The sequence below is a fragment of the Mesoplodon bidens genome (assembly GCF_964165515.1).
Source record: "Mesoplodon bidens genome assembly, chromosome: 19".
NCBI classification, from domain to species: Eukaryota; Metazoa; Chordata; class Mammalia; order Artiodactyla; family Ziphiidae; genus Mesoplodon; species Mesoplodon bidens.
In genome coordinates this window covers 28,669,238-28,696,783 of record NC_138179.1, presented here as the reverse complement: position 1 = coordinate 28,696,783, position 27,546 = coordinate 28,669,238, and the positions used below count along the sequence as shown (strand labels likewise).

Below are 27,546 nucleotides of genomic sequence, written 5' to 3'. Positions count from 1 at the left end.
GCTGGAGAAGATTTTGGTTTTGTTACTATTCGGTTATTTGCTGTTTGCAAAATAAAGAGCAGGTGTGCACAGCAGACATCCGGTGACACAGGGCCTCTCACCCTCTGCCCGCTCCCCCTTCCCTTCTCCTGGAGGGGATGAGGCTAGCGGCCAGCCTCGGCCAGTCTTCCCCAGCTGCCCCGCTCTCCCCCTGGCCTGATTCTGTGCTCCTGCTCTGGCCCGCGCCCTGCTTCCCGTGGTCCTCGCTGGACCCTGTCCTGGCCCCTCAGGCCAGACCCCGGGGCCCAGGTGCTGCCAGCACTGAGGGTCCTGGGGCTGCCCCTGGCTCCCCACCCTCCGGCCCCAGGACCACCACTCTGGAGTCACCCAGGTGGTTGTGTTGACCACCCACCACGGGTCTGACCAGGGACCCCTGCCTTGGCCATGACGGTCACCCCTCCGCTGGACACACCTGAAATGGAGCTGACGTCCCCAAGTCCAGGGGCCCTGGGGCTAAAGTGAGGCTCCGGGGGGTGGAGGGGAATGGGGGGAACCAAAGAGGGTGGGGGGCAGGGCTGCAGAGACACGCACGCACACACGTTGCTGGGCTGCTGGGAAACTTTATTGGTCTCTACTCTAGCGAGGGAGGCGAGGATGCCCTCGGAGCAAGAGGGGTGCCAGGAGCAGCCGTCCAAGGGCGCAGCACAGCGAGGCCAGGGCAGCGCTTCAGTGACGGGGCATCTGTGGGGGACACGAGGCGTGGTGAGGCCCTTGCCCAGGGCCCAGCAGCTCCCCGCACTGCCGCCCCGCCTCTCACCTTGGCCGGGCTCGGGGGGTATCTGGCTCTGAGAGCCTCCTCATTCAGCAGAGGCCTCACCAGGCAAGAGCGGAGGTGGGAGAAGGTCTCGAAGCTCTTCCTGCCATGGTAGGACCCCATGCCGCTGCCCCCTGCAGGAGAAGCCGGCTCAGCGTGGCCCCGAGACCCCGACGCCCCTCCTGCGCCCCTTCTCCGAGCCGCCTGGGGGCCCCCGATCCCCGGGGTGTCCGCCGAGGCATCCACCCCAGGAACAGTGGCCAGGAAGAGCCTCATCCCAGCCCCACCACTAGGTGGCTCTATGACCTCTGGCACCTGCGGCCTCTCTCAGGCCCCAGGTGACCTCTGGGACCCTCTGGGGTCTCAAGGTTGAATGTGGCTGATGGATGTGCCAGCAGAGGGAGAGGTCAGTGGGAGTCTGAGGCCCAGCCCAAGGGTTGGGGGGACACCCGAGGCGGGCAGTGGGCCGTGAGCTCGGCCCCAGACTCACCCACGCCCCCGTAGGGCAACGAGGGCACGGTGACGTGGACGATGACATCGTTGGCCGTCACCCCGCCACTAGAAGTCTCCGCGATCATCTTCTTAATCACCTGCAATAGCCCCGGGGCTCAGCCTGCGGCCTCCGGGACACCCAGCCCCTCCCCCTCCCAGCTGCCTGGGCGTGTCCTGGAGCTGCAAGGACTCGGGAGCTGGTGAAGGCAGAGCCCCCGGCCCCGGGCCACTCCCCGCCCCGAGCCCCAGTCTGGGTTCCCCACTCTCCCCACGTAGTTTTGTGGGGAGACGGTAAGAGCAGCAGTTCCCAGGACGGCGAGCGTGGCACCGAGGGGCTCATCATCATCTCATTCAACGCTCTGTCCTTATTTCAGAGCTGAGAAGAAAGGGGCTCAGGAAGGTTAAGCGGCTTGCGGTGAACAGCGAGGCTGGGATTTGCTCCCGGGTCTGTGAACCCCTGGATCCTGTTTGCAGGAGCGGCGCGCCCAGGGCCCCAGGACCCTGGAGGAGGGTCCCTAGGCTCACCTTGTCGTTTAGGGAGAACACGTAGAGGGCCAGGGGCTTCTCGCGCTGGCTGATGAACTGGATGGCTTCCTCCAGGCTGCGCACGCATACGATGGGCATTATGGGCCCGAAGACCTCTTCCTGCATCACCGGGGACTGGGGGTCCACATCCACGAGGATGGTGGGGGCTGGAGCAGGGAAGAAGCCGGTGTCAGCCAGCACAGAGACCCCAGCCCAGGCGTCTGGTTTCTCACCCAGCCCTTTACAGACAAGGCTGGCAAGGCTTAGCGGGGGGGGGGGGGGGGCAGGCACAGGGCCTACTCCTGCCAGGCTCCATCCTGGCGGACCACGAAGAGAGCCCCGGATTCACCTATACGGGGGGAGCCCGGGCTCTACACTTCAGGGGGCGGGCCCTGTGCCCTGCTGGCCACGTGAGCCCTGCTGGAGCTCTTCAGCCTCCTGGCAATTTGGGGGCCAAGTGGGGCCCCATCTGCTGACCCTCCAGCCCAGGCACTGCGGGCCCCTCCCGCTCGGCACACCTGGGGCTCCCGTGGCCTCTGCTGAAGCTGCTGGGATGCAGAGGAGGTGAAGCCTCCTCTAGGCCTTGAGAGGGGCTTCTGGGCTGGGGAGGGGCCTCCCAGGGGCTGTGGCCAGCCCCTGCCTGCTGAGAGGCCCAGAGCCGACCCAGGGCCACTGGTGAAAGGGACAGACACACACCATGGGGCTGCGTCTGCTCTTCAGGGGTGTGTGCCCACCCGCCACCCGCTCGCAGGGCCCCTGGCGGGCAGACGGTGCTCTCCTGAAGGGCAGTGCACGCACCTATGTACCGGGTGGTCGCATCCCCGGTGCCCCCATAGGCGACCTTCTGGCCCTCCATCAGGCCCATCACCCTCTGGAAGTGTAGGGAGTTGATGATTCTCCCGTAGTCGCGGGACTTCTTGGCATCCTCCCCGTAGAACTCCTGTGGAGGAGAGCCTCCAGGTGAGGATGTGGACCCTCATCACGGCCACAGGCTGTGAGGTCACTGGTGACCCCAACCTGGGAGCACACATGGGCACCGCCCGGTGGAGCAGCAGTTGATGGCACAGCGACACTGAGAACTACGGAGCTGACACACCCTGGGCGCCCCACGACTTTCCTGGCACATGAAGTGCTGCAAGACAGCTGTGTTGTTTGAAAGAAATAAACGCACAGCGTCTGGACATCACACTGGGACCAAATGCGTGCGTCTACAGCAAGGAGAATGGAGGGAACACACCAAGTCAGCAGTGACTGGCTTTAGGTGCTGGGATTCTGGGTGGAGCTTTTCCCCCTTCTTTATGCTTTTTAATCTTTTTCCAATTATTGACAGTGAGTGTGGATTATTTTCATGGTCAGAAAAAAAATGAGCCAGTCTTTTCTCAAGTCCACGTCCATCTCACCGCCTGGCAGCCTGTCACCCACCCCCGGGGCCAACACTCACTTTCAGGGACTTTGTGAGCTTCTCCACGATTTGGTTCTGGATGGAGGGGTCACACAGGATGTAATCGGGGGCCACGCAGACCTGGCCGCTGTTCATGAATTTCCCCCAGGCGATGCGTCTGTGAAAACCCCAGGTTAGATGACATATCGCCAGCCCGGGGGGCTCCCCGGGAACAGGCCTCTGGCTAAGTTAGCCCAGGGTCAGGGCACGAGGGGCTCTGCTGTGAGCTGTCCGACAGGGGGGGCCCTTAGCACCCCACTGTCTTCTAGATCCCACGACCCTGGATGTGCTCACAGGGCCTGCGGTGACCTCATCACTGACTGGCGGGGGTTATCTGGGGTGGGCGGCCTTTATCCCCCTCTTTTCACAGCCTTGAGCCCTGCATGGCCAGGTGTCACTGTGCTCAGGGTCCCACACCCCAGAAGGCTACGTGTGCGGGACACGAGGGCGGGCAGGGCTCTGGCTGGACCCCTCCTCTGTGGGAAGCCTTTCCCGCACCTCTTCTGTGAGCATGGTACCTCCAACCCCAGCTCCTGCCAGGACCGCAGGTGCCCTGAGGGCAGGGACCACGTCAGTGTCACTCAGAGTGAACTGTCGTCCGCCTGAGCCGGGGGTCAGCCAGACCAAGCCCCCTCACCTGCAGGCGATGTCCAGGTCACAGTCCTTGTCCACGTAGCAGGGGTTTTTGCCCCCCAGCCCCAGCGTGACAGGGGTCAGGTGCTTGGCCGCAGCCATCATGACGATCTTGCCCACCCCGGTGCTCCCGGTGTACAGGATGTGGTCAAATCTCTCCTTGAGCAACTCCGTGGTTTCGGGGACACCCCCACTGATCACCGGGTACAGATCCTTCCGAGAGAGGACAGAGGTGAGGCTCAGAAAGGACCACAGCCCCCTCCCCAGTGGGGGTGGCTGGGCAGTCGCCACCAAGTGGACCCCCTCTCTCGGCTCAGGGGCTCCAGTCACCCCAATGGGAGTGGCTGGCTGTCCTCATCCGACCTGTGGCTTGGGCCCTGGCTGCAAGAATTCACTATTTCTCCACCCCTGAAGACACGGCCCCGCCCCAGTTCTCCGTGTGCCCTGGAGAGTCTGTCACCTTGTCCAGGTACTGCGGGAGGATGGTGGCCAGCAGGCTTGCTGTGTTCTCACTCAGCTCCGACGGCTTGAGGACCACTGCGTTCCCTGCAGAGCACACGGAATCAGGGCCAAGCTGGGGCCACCTCCCTGCTCTGCCCTCCCAGGGACCAAGGGCGCATGGTGGGCGGTGAGGCTGTGTGGACATCTGAGCCTGGCTGGGCCTGGGCACCAGGAAGCCTGGTCCCCACAGCCTCCTGTGAGAGCTGGACCCTCCTATGGCTCCCTGACACCAGGCCGCCTCTTCACACAGGCCTGAGCTCCCCACCCCAGGCCCTCCTCTCTGCAGTGGAGAAGAGGGATCCCTCCTGGCTCCCCGACCCAGAACGGGGCTCACGGTACCTGCAGCAATGGCGCCCACCATGGGCTGCATGGTGAGGTTGAAGGGGTAGTTCCAGGTGCCAATGATGAGGACCACACCCAGGGGCTCTGAGTGGATGTAGGACTCATCCTGCTGGGTCTGGGGGGTCTTCTCCGTGGGCTCATCCGCAGCCCACTCAGGGAGTTTCTTGATCATGTAGTCGATCTCCTCCAGGACGTACACGATCTCCTCGTAGTAGGCGGTCCATTCGTTCTACAGTGAGAGGGCTCCGTGAGGCTTGCTGGCCCCAGGGTGAGGGCCACACAGCTGGGGCTCCGAGCAGAGGCCCCAGGGCTGGCGGTGGTCCTGGCTCGCTGCTTCCCAGCTTTGTGACCCTGAATGACCCTCCTGACCTCAGTCTCCCAGTCTGCAAAATGGGAAAATGACTGGACCTCATGCTCCAGGTGGGCCCATTGGACACAGCCTGGCTTGTTCTGCTGCCCACATGAAGGGGGCCATTCACCGTGGGCTCCCCAGCCCAGTGGGCCAGGCAAGAAGGCACAAGGGGGCAGAGCTGAGGATTAGCCTTCGAGTGGTGGGTCTGTGAGGGCCCCTTTCTGCCAGTGCTGGGGGCCCAGACAGGTTGGGCACCTCAGACCTGAGTAGTGATTTGAGGGTCACTAGTGAGTCAGGGGGAACTGAGCTGAGGGGTGTCCGGGAAGGCTTATAGATGAAAACGAGACTTGAAGCCAGGACAGAGCCCTAAGAAGACCACCCTGATGAAGTGGCTTCAGGAAAGAGACCACCAAAGAGAGTCAGGAGAAAATCCAGGAGACCCTCAGCCAGTGGAGGAAGCCGGTGTGGGGGGCTTCCGAGAGAGGGGTGCAAAGTGGGATACACAGCTCTTCCGTGAACTTTGGCTGTGCAGAGCAAGACAGAAGTCGTGAGGTCAGCACTGGGTTTTCTTGCCTTTGTTTTTTGCTGTAAGATGAGAAATCTTGAGAGATTAAAAAAAAAAAATACAGTGGCAAAAGGCCAGGAAATGGTAGGGGGATGGGCTCCACAGCCCCTCTGCTCTCCTCCAAGGCCAGGCGGACGGAAGGGTGGAAGCAGGCCCAAGTGACTTGGGGGCAGCGAGGGGGAGGGGCTGAGAATTCGGAGGGGTCTGATTTTGCCCAGGGGTAGGAGAGGATGGGGAGGGAGGGAGGGAGGACGCCCAGCAGAGCAGGCTGCCCTCCGAGCAGCCAGGCTGGGCTGTTCCCTGGTGTGGAGAACCCGGCCTGCACGGGGCTGAGAGCTGAAGGAAAGAGGCTGGAAAGGGGTGGCCTCGAGTGCTGGGCTGGGTGGACAAGGGCGTGAAGCCAGGAGTGGGGATGGCGGACCGGGCGCGTGGGGCCTGGGCGCCGCAGGACGCAAGGAGAAGCCGGCGCACCCCATCTCAGTGGCTGCGCTTTCCCCTCCATAAAAGGGTCCTGAGGCACCCAGAGTGTTTTGGGGGCTAAGTGTAAAGAGCCGGGCGCAGAGCCTGGCCCGCGGCGCGCAGCCGACGTCCTGGGCGCACGCAGCCCTCTCCTGCCCGCGGCCGGTCGGGGCGCACCTTGCGGAGGTCGGCGGCCAGGGCGCCCACGAGGTCCTTCTCGCGCTCGCGGATCAGGCGCCGCAGCCCCTCCAGCTGCTGGACGCGGCACTGGAGCGGGCGCGTCTTGCCCGCGTTGAAGGCGGCTCTGGCCCGCTGCACCACCTCGCTGATTGTGCTCATGGTTCCTGGGGACAGAGAGCTCCTTGGAGCCGGGAGGAGGGCGCGCGCTCCCCGGCCGCCCACCGGGACCCGGGGTCCCCAGGGCAGCACCCACCCTCACTGGTAATTTTATAGGAAGAGGAAGATCTCCCTGGGAGCACCGGGAAATGGCCTCCTTTTGCCTTCTCAGCTCCCTAACCCTGTTCTCTTGGACTCTTCTGGCCATCAGCGTACTCCCTCCATGAGCAGATGACAGACTCCCGCGGGGAGGACCCCAGGCAGCAGTGAGCTGCGGTCCTAAGGGTGTCTACAGCTGCTGATGGTGGGTTCTTGGCAGGGTGCTGTGGGCAGGCCCTTCCTGGCCTCTCTCAGGCCTCATGCCCACCTCTACCTTCGGGCAGAGTTGGTGACTCTCCCAGGCAATCACTCCCAGTGCTCTGCACACCCAACCGGGCACTCTCCAAGTCAGATCAAAGGACACGGGTCGTGATTCCACACGCACGCTGATTAAAGAAAACCCAGCATCAGGATTCCCACACCACCTTTCTGGCTGAGCCGTCATTCTCAAAAGCACTGGTGGCTTCCCAGACAGAACCAGGCTTGGTGTTTAAACCCGTGTGTGCCTGTAACACCTGTGAGACAGACCGACTCACAGAGCTTCAGATTTCCACAAAAAAGCTACCCGTACAGGAGACCGTGCTGGCGAAGTGGGATGGCTCTGCTGGGAAGCATTTGGCTACGCCCAGCAGAAGCCTTTAAAATCTATTTCTCTGTGATGTAGTAGGTCCACATTCAGGACCTCATAGAAATGAGAGCATTCCTAAATATTCATGAACAAGAAAGTTCATCAGGTTTATACATAACAGAGAGATACTGGAAACATCCTAAATGTCCATCAGCAGGAGACAATTTCAAAGACGTATGCTGCACCCATGTGCCAGGTGATCGTGCAGTAATTAGGACAGAGATGGACAAGTGTTTCAGCACCTTTATAAGGGCGCTCTCTGTACCAGATGTGTCCCAGGCATGAGGGACAAGAAACAAAACAGGTTCCAGAACAACAGATACCCCAGGCGTGTGCGTGCCTGTTCACGTGAGAGCCCAGAGGGGCGGCCCCCACCCCCCCCACCCCGCGTGGTGACTGCGGGGGGATGGGAGGTTGGGGGTGGATTAGAGGTGATCTTCATTTTCATCTTCTGGAGGGTTTCACTTTTTTGCAGTGAACTTGCATTTTTAAAAAATGCTTGTTACCTTTTTGAATAGGTAACATGCTCATGGTAGAAAATGTAAAAGATACAAAAGGGACAGAGAAAAGTAAGTGTTCCTCCTCCCTTCTCCCCCAGCAATTCTTCCTGTCCTCCAAGAGGTTTCCACTCACTTTCAGACACGGTGTAACCTCTGACATCAGGAAAAAAACACAATAAGGCTATTTCCATTTGGCAAAAAAATTAAATACCATATCTACAGATATGTAGATATACATATCTGTAGATATGGTATATATAATACATATGGTATATGTGTATATATTATCATACATGGTACAAATTCTTTGCAAAATGGAAATAGCCATTTATAGATGTATATGTATGAACGTGTGTATGTGCATATATATGAAATCCTGCTTGAATTCCAGCAAGTGGCTTCTGATTCCTCCCATCACCTCCCCTCTCCGCAGCACTGACCCCACCCTGGCTTTCAGCACGGAGAGGAGGGCCCTGCTGGCATCCAGGGCGCCCCAAGCCTGGGGTGCCACGGCCCCCTCCCTAGGTCCGACGGGAAATCAGAGGGAGCCCTCTGGGATCCCTCGGCCCAGCCTGCCACGGGCCAGGCCACCCTGCTGACCGTGACCCCAGCCACACAGCCCAGCAGGAAGGTCCTGTTTCCTTCCCCAGCCTTGCGTGGGCAAACCAGGGCAGCAGCCTCTGGCCATCGGCCACCAAGGCCTGGCGGCTCAGGGCAGAAGAGCTGGTGGGAGGGAGACCAGGAGGGCTGGCCCCCAGCTCAGCACTCAGAACCACGTGGTCTCTGGGAAGGAGCTTCCTTTGTGGGCAGCGTTAATAGCAGTGTCGCTTCTCAGTCATTACAAAGATTAATGGCGCCGGAAGTAGCTAATATTGTGCTTGATGCCCCAGTGGAAGCAGCTGGAATTAGTCCCCCAGGACCCATCCTTCTTCCCACATCCCTGCATCCCGCCTGCTTCACCTGTGCCACTTTGTTCCCAGGTGTCATCATCCCCTTTGATCCTCACAAAAATCCTCGCTCTGTAGGAGCGTCCACCAAGATGGAGCCGTTACGAGTCCATTTTATAGATGAGGAAAGTGAGGCCAATAGACGTGCAATAAATGCTGTGTCTTTGGTCTCCCAGTTAGCAAGTAGCAAAGTCAGGGTTTGAACCCGCTTCTGTCTCTATCTCATGCCGCTCGTGCCTTTAACTACAGGGCTCTGCTGCCTCTGAGTGACTGAATCAAGGCTTCTCACCCACCGTCCCCTGGGTCCCCCTGCTCCAAGGGTCCCCGGGGCCTCTACCTCCCTGTGGCAGGGGTGGTAGAGCTGCCAGACGTGAGCTTCGGGCCCTTGGGGCAGCCAGCCGCGGATTCTCAGAAGATGTTCCTGGGTGTGGGGAGGACCAGCCACAGAGGTGGACCCGCTCCTGGCCAGGCTGCAGCTAGAGATTTCTAGGAGGAGAAGAGAATGGGGAAGAGAGTTACCTTCGACACAGGTTCTCCCGGGTCTGGAGCTCCAGGAATGGGCATCAGCCTAGAGGGGATGCATTTAAAGACCCTTCTCCCCGCCCCCTGGGCCCTTGGAGTCCCTGCCCAGGAAGTTTGCATAACAAGAACAAAACAGTTTTCAAACCTGGGGTGTAGTAATCCGGCCCTCTGCTCCCAGTTTGGGGGATTAGGCCTGGGGTTGTCTGATTTTGTTCTGCTCAGAAATGCAAGAATGTGTCTGTGGAGGCTTGGGCGGGGCCGGGTCCAATCTTCCAAAGGAGCCCCTGTGTTTGCCTCGGGCGTAGGGCTGCTGATTGATTCAACCTGACCTGACTGCTTCCAGATTTTCCAAGTGCAATTGCCAGCTGCTGTCCTCCCGACCTCCCGACCTCCCTGATTACATAAGGGCAGGGGAGGTACAGTCACAGTGAGCATGCACGCAGCTCCCCGAAGACGCCCCATCAAGGTGAGATCTCTAAGCCTAGGGAATCGCAGGCCGGGGCTTTCTACACGAGGCCCCACCAATACGTGGGTCTGCTCACTTGTTGAACAGCAGAGAAGAGGGCCACAGACCAGTACCAACTGCCAGGAATCTCCCCTGTGTGGTCGGTCCCCCACGGAGCCAGAGATGCTTGGGCAGAGAGGACTCTGGGATAACAGATGTTTGCTGGGCATCTGCTCAGTGGGGATGGAGGCCTGTATGGAAGACACATCTGGCCACTTCTCACACCGCCCCTGCTACCTGGACTCTGGGCTTCCTACCACTGGGCACTTCCTGCCACTCTCACCCACCAGCCTTGCTTCCCTACAGGCCCCTGCAGAGGTGCTCTTCCCTCCCCCCTCCCTCCCCCTGGAATGCCCCTCCGGTACAGCCACCCACCACCCACGTGGCTCTGCTCACCACCCTCATCATCACGCTTCCTCCTCTTCCTCCACGTGATTTTTCTCCAGACCATGTATCACCCTCTGAGATGCTATTTGTCTACTTATTTTGTCTGTCACCTGCCACCCTCCAACTAGAATTTGCTTTGTTCACTGCTGTATCCTCAGCACCCAGAACACTGTCTGGCACATAGTAGGTGCTCAATAAATGAATGACGGAATAAACAGAAAGTTTCAAAATAATATGAACCTTATAGTGGCTGGAATATGCACAAGATGCTACAGGGCCTCAGATGAGAGTCCCGAGGGAGGGAAACGGAGTCTGAGCTGAATGGGAGGTATTTAGGCTTGGAACAGCAAAAGCAAAGGCACAGAGGCAGGAAACAAAGCCGTGTGTCTTCACAGTTATTAAGGTGCTATTAAAAACGTAATTAACAGGAAAAGAATTTGAAAAAGAATAGGTACATGTATATATATGACTGAATCACTTTGCTGTACACCTGAAACTATCACAACATTGGGTTTTTTCATTTGTTTTTTAATATTTATTTGGAAACTTTATTTTTTTTTCTTTTTTTTTTTTTGTGGTACGCGGGCCTTTCACTGCTGTGGCCTCTCCCTGTGCTCCGGACGCACAGGCTCAGCGGCCATAGCTCACGGGCCCAGCTGCTCCGCGGCACGTGGGACCTTCCCAGACCGGGACACGAACTCATGTCCCCTAGCATCAGCAGGCAGACTCTCAACCACTGCGCCACCAGGGAAGCCCTGGAAACTTTATTTTAATGAACAATTCTTTTCCGGTGTGATTTTATCTTTTTTTTTTTTTTTTGGCCATGCTGCGTGGCACATGGGATCTTACTTCCCCAACCAGGGATCGAACCCGCTCCCCCTGCATTGGAAATGCAGAGTCTTAACCACTGGACTGCTGGGGAAGTCCCAACATTGTTAATCAACTATACTCCAATATAAAATAAAAAGTTAAAAAACTAAAAGAAAAATAAAAATGTAATCAAACCTGTTGGAGATGCATATTCCCAGGTTCCACCTGCTCGACTAAATCAGAAACTCTGGGATAAGGCCCAGCCATTGGTGGTGTAACAAGTCCTCCAGGTAATTCTGATGCCTCCAGGTGAAGTTGGAGAACCAGTGACTCACCAGTTACTGATAACAGTTTACTGGGATGAGTTCCCTTTGATCTGTGTTTTTATTCCTTTAAGAAATTGCTATAAGAAAATCATATTGTTGATTGTTGAATATCTGCTACGTTACAAACATATATATGGATTTATAAAATTATATTTTGTAATTATATAAAGCTGGGAAGATTGATGGTAATTATGTGAATATGAGAGAGATTTTATATTGGCCTGTGACAAAGACTTCAGTTTACATGTTTCAAGTGGCCAAGGAACTAGGGTGATGGCATAAAACCTTATGAGAAATTGTTCTAAGGAATGAATAAAAAGTTTGTAGTGGCAAACGTGAAGTGATCAGATGACAGCAGGTGTGACATGAGGCATTATTCCAGGGATGCATCACAAATCTGGGGCTGCCTGTGCTCATCATGGCCAGCACTCAAGCAGCAGTCACTTGTGTCGTGACTGAACGAATGGGACCTTTGGTGACAATGCCACAGGGAGGGTGTTATTCTCCCCATTTTATATAAGGGGGACCAGAGACTCGTAAGAACGCTGGTCCAGGCTCTCACTGCTCACAGGTGGCAGAAGAAGCCCTTGAACCCACTAAAGCCCAGGCTCACTCACCGAATGCAAGCCATCTCCCTGGAAGTGAGATGCAGCCAAAGCAACCCCAACAGGAAGTGATGTAGTCCATGCCCGTTCCTCACGGGAGTGCCCTCCTGCCCTCCTTCTGAACGCTCTGATTATCATTACGCAGACGGTTCCAACCAGCCTGGGGATCTGGTTCCTCAGGCTAAGTGAATGGACGGAAAGAGGAAGGGTGACGGGGAGGAACAGCTGTGAAGAACAGCGAGGAAGATGCCGACCGGAAGGATCAATTCCTTTTACAACAGCATCAGAAAGAAGAAGTAAACTTAAATGTGAACTTAACAAAAGAAGTGTAAGACTTATACACTGAAAATGGCAACACATCATTGAAAAAAATTAAAGATCTAAATAAACGGAAAGAAATCACAAGTTTGTGGATTGAAAGACATAATACTGTTAAGGTGACAGCACTCTCCAAATTGATTTACAGATTCAATGCAATTCCTGTTAAAATCCCAGCTGGCTCTTTTTTTTTTTTCAGGAGTAGAAAAGCTGATCTTAAAATTTGTATGTAAATGCAAGGAACCAAGAAGAGCCAGAACAATCTTGAAAAAGAAGAACAAAGCTGGAGAATTCAATTTCAAAAGTATAACAATGCTGCAGAGATCATGATAAAACAGACATAAAACAGACAAGCAGATCAGTGGAATAGAGCTGAGAGTCCAGAAACAAACCCTTACACGGGTGGCCAACTGACGTTTGACAAGGCTGCCAAGACAATTCAGTGACGAAAAAGAACAGTCTTTCCAACAAAAGACACTGGGATGACGGAATATCCACATGCAAAAAGATGAACGTGGACCGTTACCTCACACCAGACACAAAAATTAACTCAAAATGGATCATCGACCTAAATGTAAGAGCTAAAACTATAAAACTTCTACAAGAAAACATAGGAGTAAATCTTCATGTCCTTGGGTCAGGCAGTGGTTTCTTAGATAACAAGACCAAAAGCACAAGTGACAAAAGAAAAAAATGCCTAACTGGATTACATCAAAGTCAAAGCGCGGGCTTCCCTGGTGGCACACTGGTTAAGAATCCGCCTGCCAATGCAGGGGACACGGGTTCGAGCCCTGGTCCGGGAAAATCCCACATGCCGCGGAGCGACTAAGCCCATGCGCCACAGCTACTGAGCCTGCGCTCTAGAGCCCGCGAGCCACAACTACCGAAGCCTGCGCATCTAGAGCCCGTGCTCCGCAATAAGAGGAGCCACCGCAACGAGAAGCCCTCGAACTGCAACGAAGAGTAGCCCCTGCTCGCCACAACTAGAGAAAGCCCGCGCACAGCAACAAAGACCCAACACAGCCAAAAATAAATAAATAATTAAAAAAAAAATGTCAAAGCATCTGTGCTGCAAATTATACCAGCAAGAAAGTGAAAAGAAAACCCACAGACCGGGAGAAAATATTGGCAAATCATGTATCTGATAAGGGACTTAGAGTATATAAAGAACTATTACAACTCAACTTTTATCGTTTGTCAATATTAGACAAATAGCCCAATTTAAAAATGGGTGAAGGATTCAAACAGACATTTTTCCAAAGAAGATATACAAACAGCCAACAAACACATGAAAAGATGCTTGGCATCATTCGTTATTAGGGAAATGAAAGAGAAAACCACAATGAGGTACCACTTCCCAGCCACTAGCGTGGCTATTAAAAAAAAAAAAAAGGCAGAGACAGTAAGTGTTGGCGAGGAGGTGGAGAAATTGAAACTCTCCTACACTGCTGGTGGGGATGTAAAATGGTGCAGCCACTTTGGAAAACAGGCAGTTCCTCAAAGAGTTAAACACAGAGCTACCATATGACCCAGCAATTCCACTCCTAGGTCTACACCCAAGAGAAAGGAAGACCTGTGTCCACACAAACACTTGTACATGAATGTTCACAGCAGCGTGATTCATAGGAGCCAAAAAGTGGAAACAACCTAAACGTCCATTAACTGATGAATGGATAAACGAAACGTGGTATATCCGTACAAAGGAACATTATGACTCTGTAAAAAGAAATGAAGTTTGGATACGTGCCTCACCATAGATAAGTCTTGTGGACATTATGCTCCAAACACATAGGACTACGTAGTGTACGGTTGATTCCATTCATATGAAATGTCCAGTAAAGGCAAATTTATAGAGACAGAAAGTAGGTTAGGGGCTGCCTGGGGCTGAGGGCGAGGATTGACTGCTAACGGGTACAGGGTCTTTTTAGGGGGACAAACGTGTTCATGATTAGGTTGTGGGGACGTCTGCACAAAAAACTAAAAAAACATTGAGCTGTACACCAAAGTGAATAACATGGTGTTGAATTGTATCTCAATGAAACTATTAAAATACGTGTATCATATTCAGTATCCTCACTCTGAGAGAATAGGAAAATGCATTAGAAAAATGTGGAATCTCCCCTACAGAGAACTGAAAATCATTTACGTAGATCACGCCCCCAGGAGGCAGTGGAACGTAACCCTCTTTTCTTACGTGTGGGATGTGTGTAGTGACTTCTTTCCAAAGAGGCCAGGGTGGACTGGTCAGGGGAGTAACTCTACACAGAAGAAGCTGATGAACATGACCTCAGCGGGTGTTCAAGGTCAAGGTCATGGCGACCCCATGTCCCCTGGATACCACGTGATAAAACCCGGCGCTTCCACTCTGTGGTCTGCTTCCCCAAACCCAAACCCCCAGTCTAACCATGAGATGAACATCAGACATGCCCAAACTGAGGGAAGTTCAACAAAACACCTGACCAGCCCTCCTCAAAACCATCAAGGTCACCAAAAAAGGGAAGTCTGAGCCCAGAGGAGCCTGAGGAGGTGGGACAGTAAATGGAAGGTGGTCCCTGGATGGGATCCAGGCACAGAAAAGGGACATTCAGCACAAACCAAAGAAACCCGGAGAGAGCATGGGCTTCGGTTAGTAACACACCAGCATCGGTTCACTAGCTACAACAAACAAGATATCCGCAATAGGGGATCCACGTGCAGATGACCCAGGAACTCTCTGCACTGTCTTGGCAATTTTTCTGTAAATCCAAAACAATTCAAAAGTAAGATTTTTATTTTAAAATCTCATCTGGAGGCAGCACGCAGCGTGAACGAGTGCTAGCTCAGGGGTCCCCAGCTGTGAGGACCGGGAAAGACGCTTACCCTCCCAGGGCCCCATTTCCCCATCAGTTAAAATAGGGGCGCCAGAATCACGAGCAGTCGTGTGGGACCCTGAGGAGGCGACACGCTTGAAAGAACTTTGGAAAGTGAAATTCCTTCCAAAACCATCCACGGAAAGAGGTAAGCTTCAGTGAGCTGCACCACTGACCCAAGCTAACCTGCTCGTCTTCCTAATGTAATACTGTCACTAGGTCTTTGCCTCGGGAACCCTTCAGCCTCCAGGCAGGCTGCCCTTCCTCCTCCCGTCGTCCCCACTGCTTTCCCAGTCCGGCACCGGCTCCCCTGCTGTCTCCTGGTGGATGCCTCCCTCCTGGTACCATGGGTGGCACCTCCCCACTGAGATTCCGAAATGTAAACTTCCTGTATAAGCTTCCAGATGAGGCACAGTGCTGGGGCTCACTGACCTAGAGGGCTGACTGCTGGGGCCTGGCTGGAGCGAGGGGGACAGCGTGGGTGGGGCAGGCTGGACTCGGCTTCGCCCAGTTCTGACCTCGGGGTCCCCCCCGCCACCGTCCTGGGTTCCTGGGTGCAGCACTGAGCCACTGGAGGACACTGGGATTTCAACTACTGTTTAGAGAGCTTCTCCCCGGACAGCGGCAAAGAGAGCGGACAGGCTGCATGTCTGGGAAAACTCAGGAAGGATCCCCGGGGGTCCCTTCCCCTCTATCTGCCCTGAGGGCAGAGACTTGGGTCGGAGAAGCTGCAGGTGTGCATCCCAGGAAGTCAGTGGGAGGAAGAGGGAAGCTCTCCCAGGGATGCTGTAAAGGTCCCCCACTGTCACCCGACCCTGACCTTTCCCTGTGCAGGCTCCCAGGAAGCACCCAGGAAGCCAGGGCTGAGTTGGAACAAAGGGCAGCCCGGGGCTGGAGGGGGCAGGGCTGCGCGGCCTGGCAAAATGCAAGTCACGGTGAGCTGGGCGCCTGGCCCGACCCCGCCTGGAGCCCCCGCCCGCTGGGGGGCAGGCCCGGGCCGCCTGGCACTCCTGCTCCTTGAACGTGGGAAGCCACACCCCGATTCCTGACAAACACGAGTGCACCCCATCGCACACCAAGTCTGATATTTACTCTAACAAGGGCGAGAATCTCTCCGTTTTATTTCTGCATGGTGATCACACAAATATAACTCCGTGAACCTGCACAATGTGATGACTAGTTTTTAGAGCCGCCCTTTCCTTTCACACATAACTGGCTTGGCTCTCCCTCTGTCAGCACCCCGTAAAATTCCAGTGTGCACCTCCTGTGTTTTTTCCCAATGCTTATATAACATCCCATAAAGTTAAAGGTACATGACACACTGGAGGCTCTCGCTGTTTTTAAAACAGGGTCTCATCAGACACAGGTTCTGATCCCCCACTGCCTCAGCGGTGGGCACAAGCCCCCCAGGCAGGGGGACCGCGGGATCCACTCTGTCCCCTCTCGCAGCTGTTTAGTATTAATATCAACGTTTGACGTGCACAGGACCAGGATGCTCCCTGTTGAGGGGAAGCCACCTGGCTTCCAGCTTTTGACCAATGCTCCATAAGCCTCCTTGAACTTACGGGTGTTTTTATTTCTTTGTAACAGAAGCCCAGGAATGTTGGCATTTTTTATTTCATGCGTGGTGCCCGATGGATTTCCGCAAGGCGGTCCCTGGAGGCCAGCAGGCTGTCCAGGCCCTGGTCCAGTAAGGCAGCCAGTGCCCTGCGTTCTTGCCGCTTCTCGGCTGTTCCCTGACCCCGGCGGGCGGGCTGGTGCATTGTCACACCTGTGCCGGCCACAGGCCTTCGCCCCACTTCTCTTCTGTGTTTTCCTTGTCAACGTTTAAGAGCTCTTGCTGTTACAGCTGCTGAGTCACTAGTACTCTCCTTGATCTGTCACTTGTCCGTGGACTGGATTTATGGCACCTTTTGCTACACACGAGTTTTAGTATAGCCAGCGAGAACTCTTCTGTTTTAGTTTGAATGAGGAGAGTTCTCACCGGTCCTACGTGGTTCATCTAATTCTCGGGACATTCTTGTAAGATTTGTATTTTATTATTTACTCTGAGCCCATCAAGAGACTATTCTATCAATAATGCAGACGTCCCCTATATGAGCTAATTTAATCCTCACAACTGCGGAGAGGTAGGAACTATTATTATTATGTCCATTTTATAGATAGGAAATGGAAGCACAGAGAGGCTAAGTAATTGGCCTAAGGTCACACAGCTGGTGACAGAGCCAGGCCTCACGTGGCATCGATTCCTTGATCCCCCTTCGAAGGCTCACACCCTTGGACTTCCCCATTTCCTCCAGGTTTTCGAATTTTTGCTGCAGTGTTGAATACAGTTTCCTTAAAACGCTTTAATCTCCTGACTCTGTCATTATGTCTCCTTTCCAAACCTTAACCTTGCGTGTTTCTGTATCTCATTTTTCTTTCACAAAGAAAGTGCAAGTCAGGGTGAGCTCGGGTTCTTCTGCTCATCAGTGTTTGCAAAGACCAGGCCACACTTGTCTTCCAAGAGAAGCGTGAATATAGGTTTCTGATTCATTTCTGTTCTTCTTCATCAATTCCATCTTCCTACTTTCTTTTTGTACTTAAACTGAGTAAGTAGGTCCTTTGACTTTTGTTTTCCTATTTTAATACTGATGGCCTTTGTCTTTATTTTCCACTGAATATGGTTTTGCCGTGTCCTGGAGTTTTGAGAATGTAACATTCTTACTTTCACCGCTTTCCAGTAATTTTTAATTTCTGTCTTGATGGCCTCTTTAAGTGTTTTTTGTAAGTGTGTTTCGTAATATCAAAGTAGTTAACATTATATTCGTCACACCTTTATTATTTACTGCCGGTTTTCTCAGATTATGATAAAAATATGGCCTTCTTCTCTTCTTTTCTCTATTGGTTCAGGCCTTCTTTGTGGTCAAATAGATAATGTCTGTAGCCGTTCCAGGGATGTACGAATGAGATATATTATTTCTGTTCATAGATGTAAAAACCTCCACCTATTGAATCAAATGTACTGATTTTTCCTGGGTGTATTATCCAGCTGTCCTTACAATTCTCATACTTCTGCTTTGTGTGTTTAACCACATTTTGCTTTGTTCATACAAGTTTATGACTGTTTGATCCCCTTTATAACTTTTGCTTTTCTTCTTCCTGTTTTGATCTTAAAGGCCACCTTATCTGATGTTAATTTGGGTGGTCCTGGCTTATTTTTGTTTGCACAGGTCTGAGCACCTAAGTCCCTCCAGCCCTTCTTTAGCCTGCGGCTTTACATGCATTTCTCGTAAATGACAGAGGGAGGGCTTGTCTTAGATGCCCTTCTGACAGTCTATTTTACTAGAAGGGCTGGGGCCTTCCATCGCATTCTTCCCATTACCTTTGTGTCCACTCTTCACGTCGCTCTCTCCTCTGTGATGGTCACGGTTCCTCCCTTGCCCTGCTCATCCGAAAGCTCTGCCGCCAGGGAAGCCCCTGAAATGGCTTTTTAATGTGTTTTCAATTCCTGCTTCCAGCTGCACCTCCTCAAATCTTTCTGTCCCTTCAAACATTCCGAGCGGCTTCATCACTTCCTGGTCAATTTCCCGTGCCCAAAGCTCCGTCCAGACTAAGTTAGCACTTCAATCCCAGTGCACAGCCTCCGCCAGCTCAGCTCCAGTCTGTGACCCAGGAAGGGGACAGGTCTCATCCCGCCCCGTCCCCCAAGGCTCCGTGCCCCTGGTGCGGGGGCTGACAGGAGGAGAAGGGACCAGGGCAGCGTCCTTCTGCTTACCTGGCGCTCCCCACGGCCTCTGGGGACTCCCAGGGGTCCCACAGCTCCTGCCCACCACACAGGTCCCGGGAGAGATTCCCCCGCACCCTCAGTTCCAGCCCCACCCTCCAGGGCACCTTCCTCGGGTCCCCTCACCTGGCTGGCAGCTCCCCTGGTATCAGCGAGATGGTCCATGGGCACGCCTCCTTGGAGTGCTATCAGCTGGAGGAAACTCACACATCCTCTTGTGCAAATGGGGCCCCCTCTGCCTGGATGTCTGTCTCTGGCTCTCTTTTCCAGCTCCATCATCTCGGATGGCACAGAGGGTAGCTCAGCAAGCCCCCTGGGTGAGGAGATGTCCCTTCTGCAGGCACCCCTATCTCTCTGGGTGGCTCTCGGAGACCCCCTCGGTTGGCTTGGAGAGGTGGGGACTCCACCTTTGGGGGAGTGTCGGGGGGGAAAGGAAAAGGCCACAGGCCCCCCTCAGGTGCACGACTTCCTTGACTCTTACAATTGCTGCACTTTCTAGTTCCCCGTCTCCATGGCAGAGAGATGCTGGAAGCAGTTCTCTCCCTCACCTGGAGCGAGGTCTCCACGGGGCGAAGGGCCAGAGCGCACAAAGGAAGGACAGACAGAGCCCAAGGGGAGGGGGCGTTTCAGGCCCTGGGGCGTGGCTGGAGAGCTGGCCATTCCCACACTGGCACACATGCCAGTCTCCCCTGAGTCCATCCTGGTGATGCTGGAGAGGGGCTGGCAGTCACTCTTGGGACCGTGGAGCCGCTACAGGGAACACGGCCCGGTCAGAACCATCTGCACAACTAACTACAGCGGAGCATCATCCAGCCTTGAAAAAGAAAGGAAATCCTGGGGACTGCCCTGGTGGTCTATCGGATAAGACTCAGTGCTCCCAATGCAGGGGGCCCGAGGTTCGATCCCTGGTCAGGGAACTAGATTCTGCATGCATGCCGCAACTAAGACTCCTGTCACAACTAAGGAGCCCGCGAGCTGCAACTAAGGAGCCTGAGAGCTGCAACTAAGGAGCCCGCCTTCTGCAAACCAGTGCAACCAAATAAATAAATTTTTTAAAAATGTTAAAAAAAAAGGGGGGGGTGTACTTCCCTGGTGGCGCAGTGGTTAAGAATCCGCCTGCCAATTCAGGGGACATGTGTTCGAGCCCTGGTCCAGGAAGATCCCACATGCTGCGGAGCCACTAAGCCCATGTGCTGCAACTACTGAAGCCCACGCACCTAGAGCCCGTGCTCCGCAACGAGTAGCCTCCGCTCGCCGCAACTAGAGAAAGCCCGCGTGCAGCAACAAAGACCCAATGCGGCCAAATATAAATAAATAAAAATTTAAAAAATAAGGAGGGGGGGAAGAAATCCTTACATACTTAATGACACTAAATTGTGCACTTAAAAATGATGAAGATGGTAAATTTTACGTTGTGTGCGTGCCTAAGTTCTCCACTCAATTCCACTGCTAAACTCGGCTCTGAGCTGTGGACACCATCTGGGAACCAGAGCTACTCTTCCCATCAAACCAGGAGACTTCTTTGTCATGGGGGCATGGAGAGAACCCATTTCTTCAGACTTCTCCCTACCCGTGCCTGACAAGTGTGGACTCCAATTTCGCTGAAAGCTGTTTTCCTACATTATTGCGGCTAATGATGAGACTCAACTCATGTATGTCTCAACCAGACTCCATGTTATTTCCTTGGAACCATCAGTTGACCTTTAAAATGGACCTTAACTCTGACTAGAATTTAAAGTCTCTGTACCAGCACAGTGTAATTTCTGTTGCCCTTACCCTCTGCCCCCCCCCTTTTTTTCTATTTTAATCAGAAAATATAGTTAAATACTGAAAAAAATAAAAATCCCATCCACATGGACCCAGTAACGTAGCAAATGCATGGGTACCCTCTACTGAGCCCCCTGCCCCGGGTACTGGGGCGGGAGCCGTGGTGGACAAAGGGCAGAGGCGACCCTCGCCCTCACAGAGACCCCACCCCGCAGGGACAGAGACGGCAGAGGCTCTCAGGGAGCTGGGTGGAGGCCCTGTGCAGTGGGTCAGGGGAAGTGGCCCCAGCACTTGTCCAGGTGTGAACCAGCTCCGGCTTTAAGTGAGCAAGGCTGGACTTGCTGAGACATGGGTGGAGGATGACAAAGCCGAATCAGGACAGCGGTTACCTTTGGGGGCAGGGAGAGGAATAGATGGTGGTGGGGGAGAATGCACCAAGGGCTTTCTAGGTATGTAATTTCTAAAGCTGGGTGGAGGGAACACAGGTGTTAAGTATTTTCGTATATTTTTGTATGCCTAATATATTTCATTGTTTAAAGTTAAGACTATTTTTTAGAGCAGTTTTAGGCACAGCAAAACTGGGGGGGGAAGACACAGGGAGCTCCTGTGCACACCCTCCCCCCCGCATGCACAGCCTCCCCACCATCAACACCCCACAAGACGGTACATCTGTTACCACTGATGAAGCTGCGTGGACACGTCATCACCACCCAGAGCCCAGAGTTTACACGAGGCTCACCCGTGGTCTTGTATATTCTGTGGGTTTGGACAGATGTATCATGAGCTGTATCTATCATTATCATACTGCACAGAGTATTTTCTCTGCCCAAAAGAAGAAAAATGTAGCTTTCGAGGTGTCTGTGCAACGACCAAGCTAAGTGTCCGGTGGTCGTGGGAGCGTTGCTGTGTCAGAGCCCCATCGTAGACACGGGCTCCCCTGCGGGGTGAAACTGAGAGCCAAAGAAGGGAAAACAGGATTGAATCCTGGAAGCCATGGGCTTGAAAAGGGGGGGAGAGAGGCAATGGATTCGGGCGTAGCTTCAGCAGAGCAATTTATCTATGAAAGCAAGGAAGTGAGGGAACCATTAGGTACTAGCCACCTCACTGGGGCATCACTGGTGAACAGCACAGGATTGGAGCAGCCCGCAGGCTCGACAGGTCAGGACCGGTTAAACAAATGAAGGCGCAGCCATTCGAGAAATAACTTCAGATCTGTAAAAACGGCAGATGTTCATAATATATTCATACATAAGGAACACAAGTTTTAAAATAGTATATTTTATAATTCTATTCTTTTTTTTAAAGTATTACCCTGGGTAGGTGTAGGAAGCACTTTTTTTTTTTAATTTATTTATTTGGTTGTGCCGGGTCTTAGTTGTGGCATGTGGGCTCCTTAGTTGCAGCTCACCGGCTCCTTAGTTGTGGCATGCGGGTTCCTTCGTCGTGGCACGCGAACTCTTAGTCGCAGAACGCGAACTCTTAGTTGCAGCATGCATGTGGGATCTTAGTTCCCTGACCAGGGATCAAACCCAGGCCCCCAGCAGTGGAAGCACAGAGTCTTAACCACTGGACTGCCAGGAAAGTCCCTACAATTCGATTTTTATAAATGATTTTGTTTGCACAGGGAAATCATGTGGGCAGATGAATTAAAATATTAATATAATCTCTGGGATGATGCGAGGTTTGTTCTTTTTTATTTATCTGCCTTTGTAAAGGTTTCTGCAATGAACACAAAGTACTTACGAATATAAAAAGAAGGGCCTTCCACAGGGAGCAGGTCCTGTCATTTCCTGGGACGCTGAGAGAGGAGTGGGTCCCACGGCACGGAAGCTGTGTCCCGTCCAGGGCAGCCAGCATCTGGGCTCCACCGGGCCAGGCCTGGGAGACAGACCGGCATGTTGTCAGCCCTTCTCAGTGCGGGACAGGCGAGGCATAGGGAAGCCTCCCTGCCTGCGGGTCTGAGGGAGGGTTCCTCTGACACAGCAGGGTCCAGAGTTCTCTCCTTCCCTCGAGGGGTGGATTTGGGGGAGCCCCCGACCCCTCCGCCCCCGGGATGTAGGAGACTCTACCCCTCAGGCAGACGGCTGTGCCCTCCCCCTGCCCTTAGCCTCTGACAGTGTCTCCAGTTTTCTGCCAAGGTCCCCTTACACCAGCCTGGCCAAGACCCCAGTCCAAGACCCCAGCCCACATCTCTCCTCTCGACACCCCCCTCACATCCTCTACAATCACTGCAAAGTGTTTGAGAGCCGCTGGCTTGGTGAGAACTCTTGGCCACCTGGGTTCTCAGGTCTCAGACACCATCCACGATGGCTCCCGCCGGTCAGAAGGTACACATAAAAGTCCCCCTAGGCTCCTCGGTGCCAGCAGCCCTCGGCCCTCCATCTGCCGTGTAGGGGTGGGGAGGGGCCTGAAGCACAGTCTTGGCCTCGGGCCCCGAAAAGGCAGGGTGGAGATAAAGGCTCTGGGCAGGACCTCACCGGGCAGTGCAAGCCCAGGGGGCATGAGATGGGGAGGGGAGCCCAAAGGAGGACGAGCACTGCGCTGGTGACCACGCCACCCCGGATGCAGGCTGCTGCGGACCACGTGGGGGCCAGCCTGGAGGCTGCGCTGCTGCAGGGCAGGCACCAGGGCCGCTGGTTGTGGCTTGTGGAACAAGCACTGGGGTCTCTGGACAGAGGCTGGTCAAAAACACTTGGACAAATCTTCCACGACCTGGTTTGCTCGGCGCTCCCCCTGGTGGCCACTGGCATGAAACGCAACGCCGTGCGCCCACTCCCGAGGTCATCCGCTCGAGCCACCCCCAGACCTCTGCACATCTGATTTCCCGGTCTCCCTTCTAGGTTCCAGCCCACCCCCACCCCCCCAAAGCCTTCACCACCACCCACATGTCTGCGTAGACCCTTACCCTGGACCTCTCCTCTCCACACAAAGGCAATGGCTGTGCACAAGCTCTGCCCGCCTTGCAAACGGGGTCTCGCGTATGACCCAGGAGGAGTGAGGTGGGCGCGCGCACGCGTGCGCGCGTGCGCGTTCTCCTCTCTGACACCAGGCAGGGTTGCTGCAGGATCAAACCCCAGAGCAGCACGGATACAGGGTCACAGCAGTGCACTGACAACCATCCTGCACGTCCTGCGCCCTGATTTCTGATTTTGTTCCCAGGCCGCCGCAAAATTCTTTTTACAGATAGTCATTTTTCACCAATTCCGTTCTGCTTAAATCAGCCAGAGTCCTTTCCATTCGTTGCAGGCTGCAAAAATGGCCACAGGGGTTCCTCCCCCCGCCCCCCTTCCCGGGTGAGCAAAGGGTTTCGTGGTAGATCGTTGCTGTGCTTCCCCACCTTGAACCTGGACTCAGTCCACGGGACACTGGCAGATCTGACTCCACAGTGCTGAGGGGTGAGCACCTGGGGCTTGTCCTCTGAATAGGGCTGGGCTGGCAGTCGACGGCAGAACGTCAAGCAAACCCACAAGCACAGGTGAGGCCACCTCAGGCCACTGAGCACCAGCCATGCTGAGCCAGAGCAGAGCCACCCAACTGGACCACAGAATTATGAGAAATATCGGGCTTCCCTGGTGGCGCAGTGATTGAGAGTCCGCCTGCCGATGCAGGGGACACGGGTTCGTGCCCCGGTCCGGGAAGATCCCACATGCCGCGGAGCGGCTGGGCCCGTGAACCATGGCCGCTGAGCCTGCGCGTCCGGAGCCTGTGCTCCGCAACGGGAAAGGCCACAACAGTGAGAGGCCCGTGTACCGCAAAAAAAAAAAAGAATTATGAGAAATAATATGTGCTCACTGTGTTAAGCCATTGTCTTTGGAGTGGTTCATACACGATGTCCAGCAACGGAGAACCCCACCCAATCCACCTACATCCTATTCCTCTCTAAGTCCTGTGGGTTTTCGCTGCTCCCTACCTCTTGGAAGCAGGCAATTCCTCCTCTATGTTTCAGTGGGTGTCCCTGCAGCCATTTATGCCGCCTCCCATCTTTTCTCCAACCCGCCAGTTCAATCAGGCCACCCCCTCTGCTTTGAACCTTCTTATGGCTGCTAGAGGGCCTCCCCCAGCCTCCCTCGCCGCTCACTTTGTCCCCACATGTCGACCTTTGGTCAGGCAGGGCTGGTGCCGAGCGCCTGTGTCCATCATGGGATGGACGTGCTCACACGTGCACAGACACGCGCAGAACAGTCTGCGTGCAAGCAGAGTCGTTGCTATACCTGCATCTTGCGGTGGTGCGTCAGGGCGTGGGCTCGGGGGAGCCTGCCTGAGATGCATCCTGACGCAGGCACTGACCACTGTGAGATTCAGCAAGCTACTTCCGTCTCTCAGAGGTGGCTGCGAGGTTCACACAAGTTCACACACGTGAGATTCTTGGAAGTGCAATGGCACAGGACTGCACACAGTGTCTGTCTGCCTGGAATGCAGACGTCCCACTGTCATCACCACCACCACCACCACTGTCACCACCAGCATCATCACCACCACCACCTTCACCACCACGACCATCACCACCACCATCACCATCATTGTCACCATCACCATGACCATCACCATCATCACCACCACCACCATCAATGTCATTGTCATTTTCCACAAATATCTGTCGAGCACCTGCTCTTTGCCAGGCACTGTCCTAGGAGCTAGGGACACTATTAACAAGACAGATTCCTGGCTTGAGAGAGCTGACGTTTTAGTGAGGTGAGTAACAAGTAAAAATAGAAACAGGGTAATTTCAGAAACTGGTTACTGGGCTGCAAAAAGCAAACGGTGCTGGGACAGAGAATGACTGCTGTGTCTTCGGTGCCTTTGTTGTTGCAGGCTCCCCCTGCCACGGGGCCTTTGCACATGCTAGTCCCGCTCTTAGAACATCCTCCCCTCCTTCATTAACCTGGTCAGCAGCCACTCATTTTTTCCTGACTTTGGTCCCATCATGCCCCCACAAGCCCCGCCACAAGCCCCCCCACAAGCAATAACATCGTTCACCTCCCTTTTGCGGCATTCATCATACCTGTGTGTTTATCGGTCTTGTCTGAAGTGTACACCCTGTGAGGGCAGCCAAGCCTCTCTCTGCTGTACCCCCAGCACAGCAGGTGCTTAACAGTTCTGAATAACAAAGCTGGAGAAAAGACCAAAATTGAAGTCAAACATTACAGTTCCTTGAAATTTATCCGTCAGCTTCTGGCCTAGGAAACATCTCACAGAGGAGGAGACGCCTTCCCTAGACCCTGCCTCACACCAAACCCCTCTTCCCTGCATGCGTTCCAGGTGTTCACCCTGAATCCAATCATAGAGAAACTTGGGATTTTTCCTTCTCTACCCTGGTTGGCTGGAAGTGTGGCTCTTCTCGCCCATGAAAGACCCTCCAGGGCCGTCCTCAACACAAGAGCGTGAAGGCCCCTGGGGGCAGAAGTCAGAGGGAGACCAAGGGCAGCCTTTCCCCCAGGGTCCCTCTGTCTCTCCTTTGGGGCCCGATGCCCCACCCACTCTCAAGGGAACGGCTGGTCTCACCAGCCCCAGGAGGGGCCTGTGGGGGCTCCTTGGGGCAGTTTTCCTGGAGGAAGTGGGTACAGGACTCACCTCCCTGCTTCCATCAGAAGGGAGCTGGGCTTCTGGGGGTCAGGGTCAAGTGGGCACCTGGGGACCCTGTGAGCCCCTGCGCTTAGGTTTTCCTCAGGCCCTCAAGTGCCCATCACTGTGCAAAGGGCATTTTCCCCATAAGAATTGTGTGAGAAGGTACTACTCTGATCTTCAATGGATGGAAAATGGAGGCCCAGGAGGGTGAGGGGACCTGCCCAAGGCCACACAGCAAGAGTGAGAAGTACCTCGTTTCTCAAAGAAGCAGAAAAAACATGTGCTCCCAAAATGTTCCAAAACTAAGACTTGTACAGACTTTGCATTCCGTGTTTACTAGCTGTTTGATGAAACGTCTAAGAGCAGAACCGTCGCTGGGGAGCTGCTGCTGACCCAGGGACACTGTCCACATCCGTGCTAGCTGACCTCAGGAGGGCGAGCAGCACGCATCCCTGGTGGCCTGTGTCCACCGCCGCGTGCGCCTCGATGCCTGGCTCTTCCACGGTTCATCTGTGTGCCGGGGCCACACGTGACAGCCTGCAGGCCAGGTCCGGTCCACAGCCTAGAGATCAAGAATGGTTCTTACATTTTAAGTGGATTGGAAGAAAAAAAAGGCTATTTTGTGACACGTGAAAGTTACAAGAAGCTCAAATTTCAGGTGCATCGTACCGGCCCCGGCTACTTTCTGTGGCACGACAGCAGAGCCGAGCAGCTGCCAAAGGCACTGCCGTAGGGTCCTGAACGGAGAAAGTGGGCACCGTGTGGTGCCCTGGACGTCCTGTCCGATTTCCTCTGACACGATGCTACAGACGAACAGATGATGTGTTCGTGACCGTGTAGAAGGAAGCTGGGATCCTCAGGAGTAAACAAGCTGCTTATGTAACAGGCATCTGTTTCCCGAGAATCCCCCCAGGTTTCACATCCTTTCTGAACTGACACACTTTTGTCACATGCTGGCTCCTCTGACGGCGACTGAATAAATGTTGAAGTGTGCTCCGCACCAACTTGTCTCAGAGTTGTTATTTTAGCACATTCTCAGTGGAAAGGAGCATTCACATCTCCAAAATCCCGACGTGATGAGGAGCCAGCCTGTGACTGGAGAAGGGCCCCCAGCCTCAGCCTCGCTCACCACCCTGCACCCACCTCCCGGGGCTTAGATCCGCCCCCCTATTCTGAGCCCAGAGACTGGGACCCTCAGCCCGTCTGTGCCAGGGGCTTTTTACTCTGCTGCTCCAAGAAGCCTTCAGACTGAAGGTGGGGGGGCAGGGAGAGGGCTCTCGGGATGGGGGCTGGAATTTCCTTATTTTCTCCCAGTATTTCCCCCACCTTAACTCCCCTCATCTGTTGTGTTTACTGCCAATACCTTTCCTAGCTGATGACCTGAGTTTTAGAGTTCTTCCTGTACCGAAATCACCTTGTTAAAGAATTACAAAATTAACAAGCTCAGAGTGAAACAACATCAGCATCACCACCCCCCATAACAGACACTCCCGACAGGGAAGGAGAACCTGTT

The 27,546-nt window shown here is 54.3% G+C and overlaps 1 protein-coding gene across 4 annotated transcripts; it reads right to left on the bottom strand.

The window, feature by feature from the left end:
- Positions 1-472: 472 nt before the first annotated feature.
- ALDH3A1 (aldehyde dehydrogenase 3 family member A1) lies at positions 473-27,546 on the bottom strand. Of its 4 annotated transcripts, XM_081220598.1 has the most exons (16): positions 26,703-27,546; positions 26,285-26,595; positions 25,471-25,578; positions 24,680-24,876; positions 8,951-9,099; positions 6,813-6,924; positions 6,281-6,447; positions 4,725-4,956; positions 4,345-4,430; positions 3,889-4,097; positions 3,252-3,369; positions 2,609-2,750; positions 1,811-1,977; positions 1,284-1,383; positions 797-927; positions 473-720 (listed from the first exon to the last, which is right to left on the bottom strand). In XM_081220598.1, the coding sequence occupies exons 7-16, from the start codon at positions 6,440-6,442 to the stop codon at positions 706-708; spliced, it is 1,362 nt and encodes a 453-aa protein (XP_081076724.1). In that variant the 5' UTR covers positions 6,443-6,447; positions 6,813-6,924; positions 8,951-9,099; positions 24,680-24,876; positions 25,471-25,578; positions 26,285-26,595; positions 26,703-27,546; the 3' UTR covers positions 473-705. The 4 variants fall into 4 exon arrangements, with proteins under 4 accessions (XP_081076724.1, XP_081076725.1, XP_081076726.1 ...); XM_081220599.1 differs by lacking the exons at positions 26,285-26,595; positions 26,703-27,546 and having other exon boundaries at positions 25,471-26,157; XM_081220600.1 differs by lacking the exons at positions 8,951-9,099; positions 24,680-24,876; positions 25,471-25,578; positions 26,285-26,595; positions 26,703-27,546 and adding an exon at positions 8,627-8,660.

Coding starts and splice junctions, on each gene's coding strand:
- ALDH3A1 (XM_081220598.1), bottom strand. CDS start 6,442: ATGAGCACAATCAGCGAGGTGGTGCAGCGGGCCAGAGCCGCCTTCAAC. Junction 4,957..6,280: donor TGGCCGCCGACCTCCGCAAG/GTGCGCCCCGAC, acceptor CTCTCACTGTAG/AACGAATGGACCGCCTACTA. Junction 928..1,283: donor GTTGCCCTACGGGGGCGTGG/GTGAGTCTGGGG, acceptor CTTCTCCTGCAG/GGGGCAGCGGCATGGGGTCC.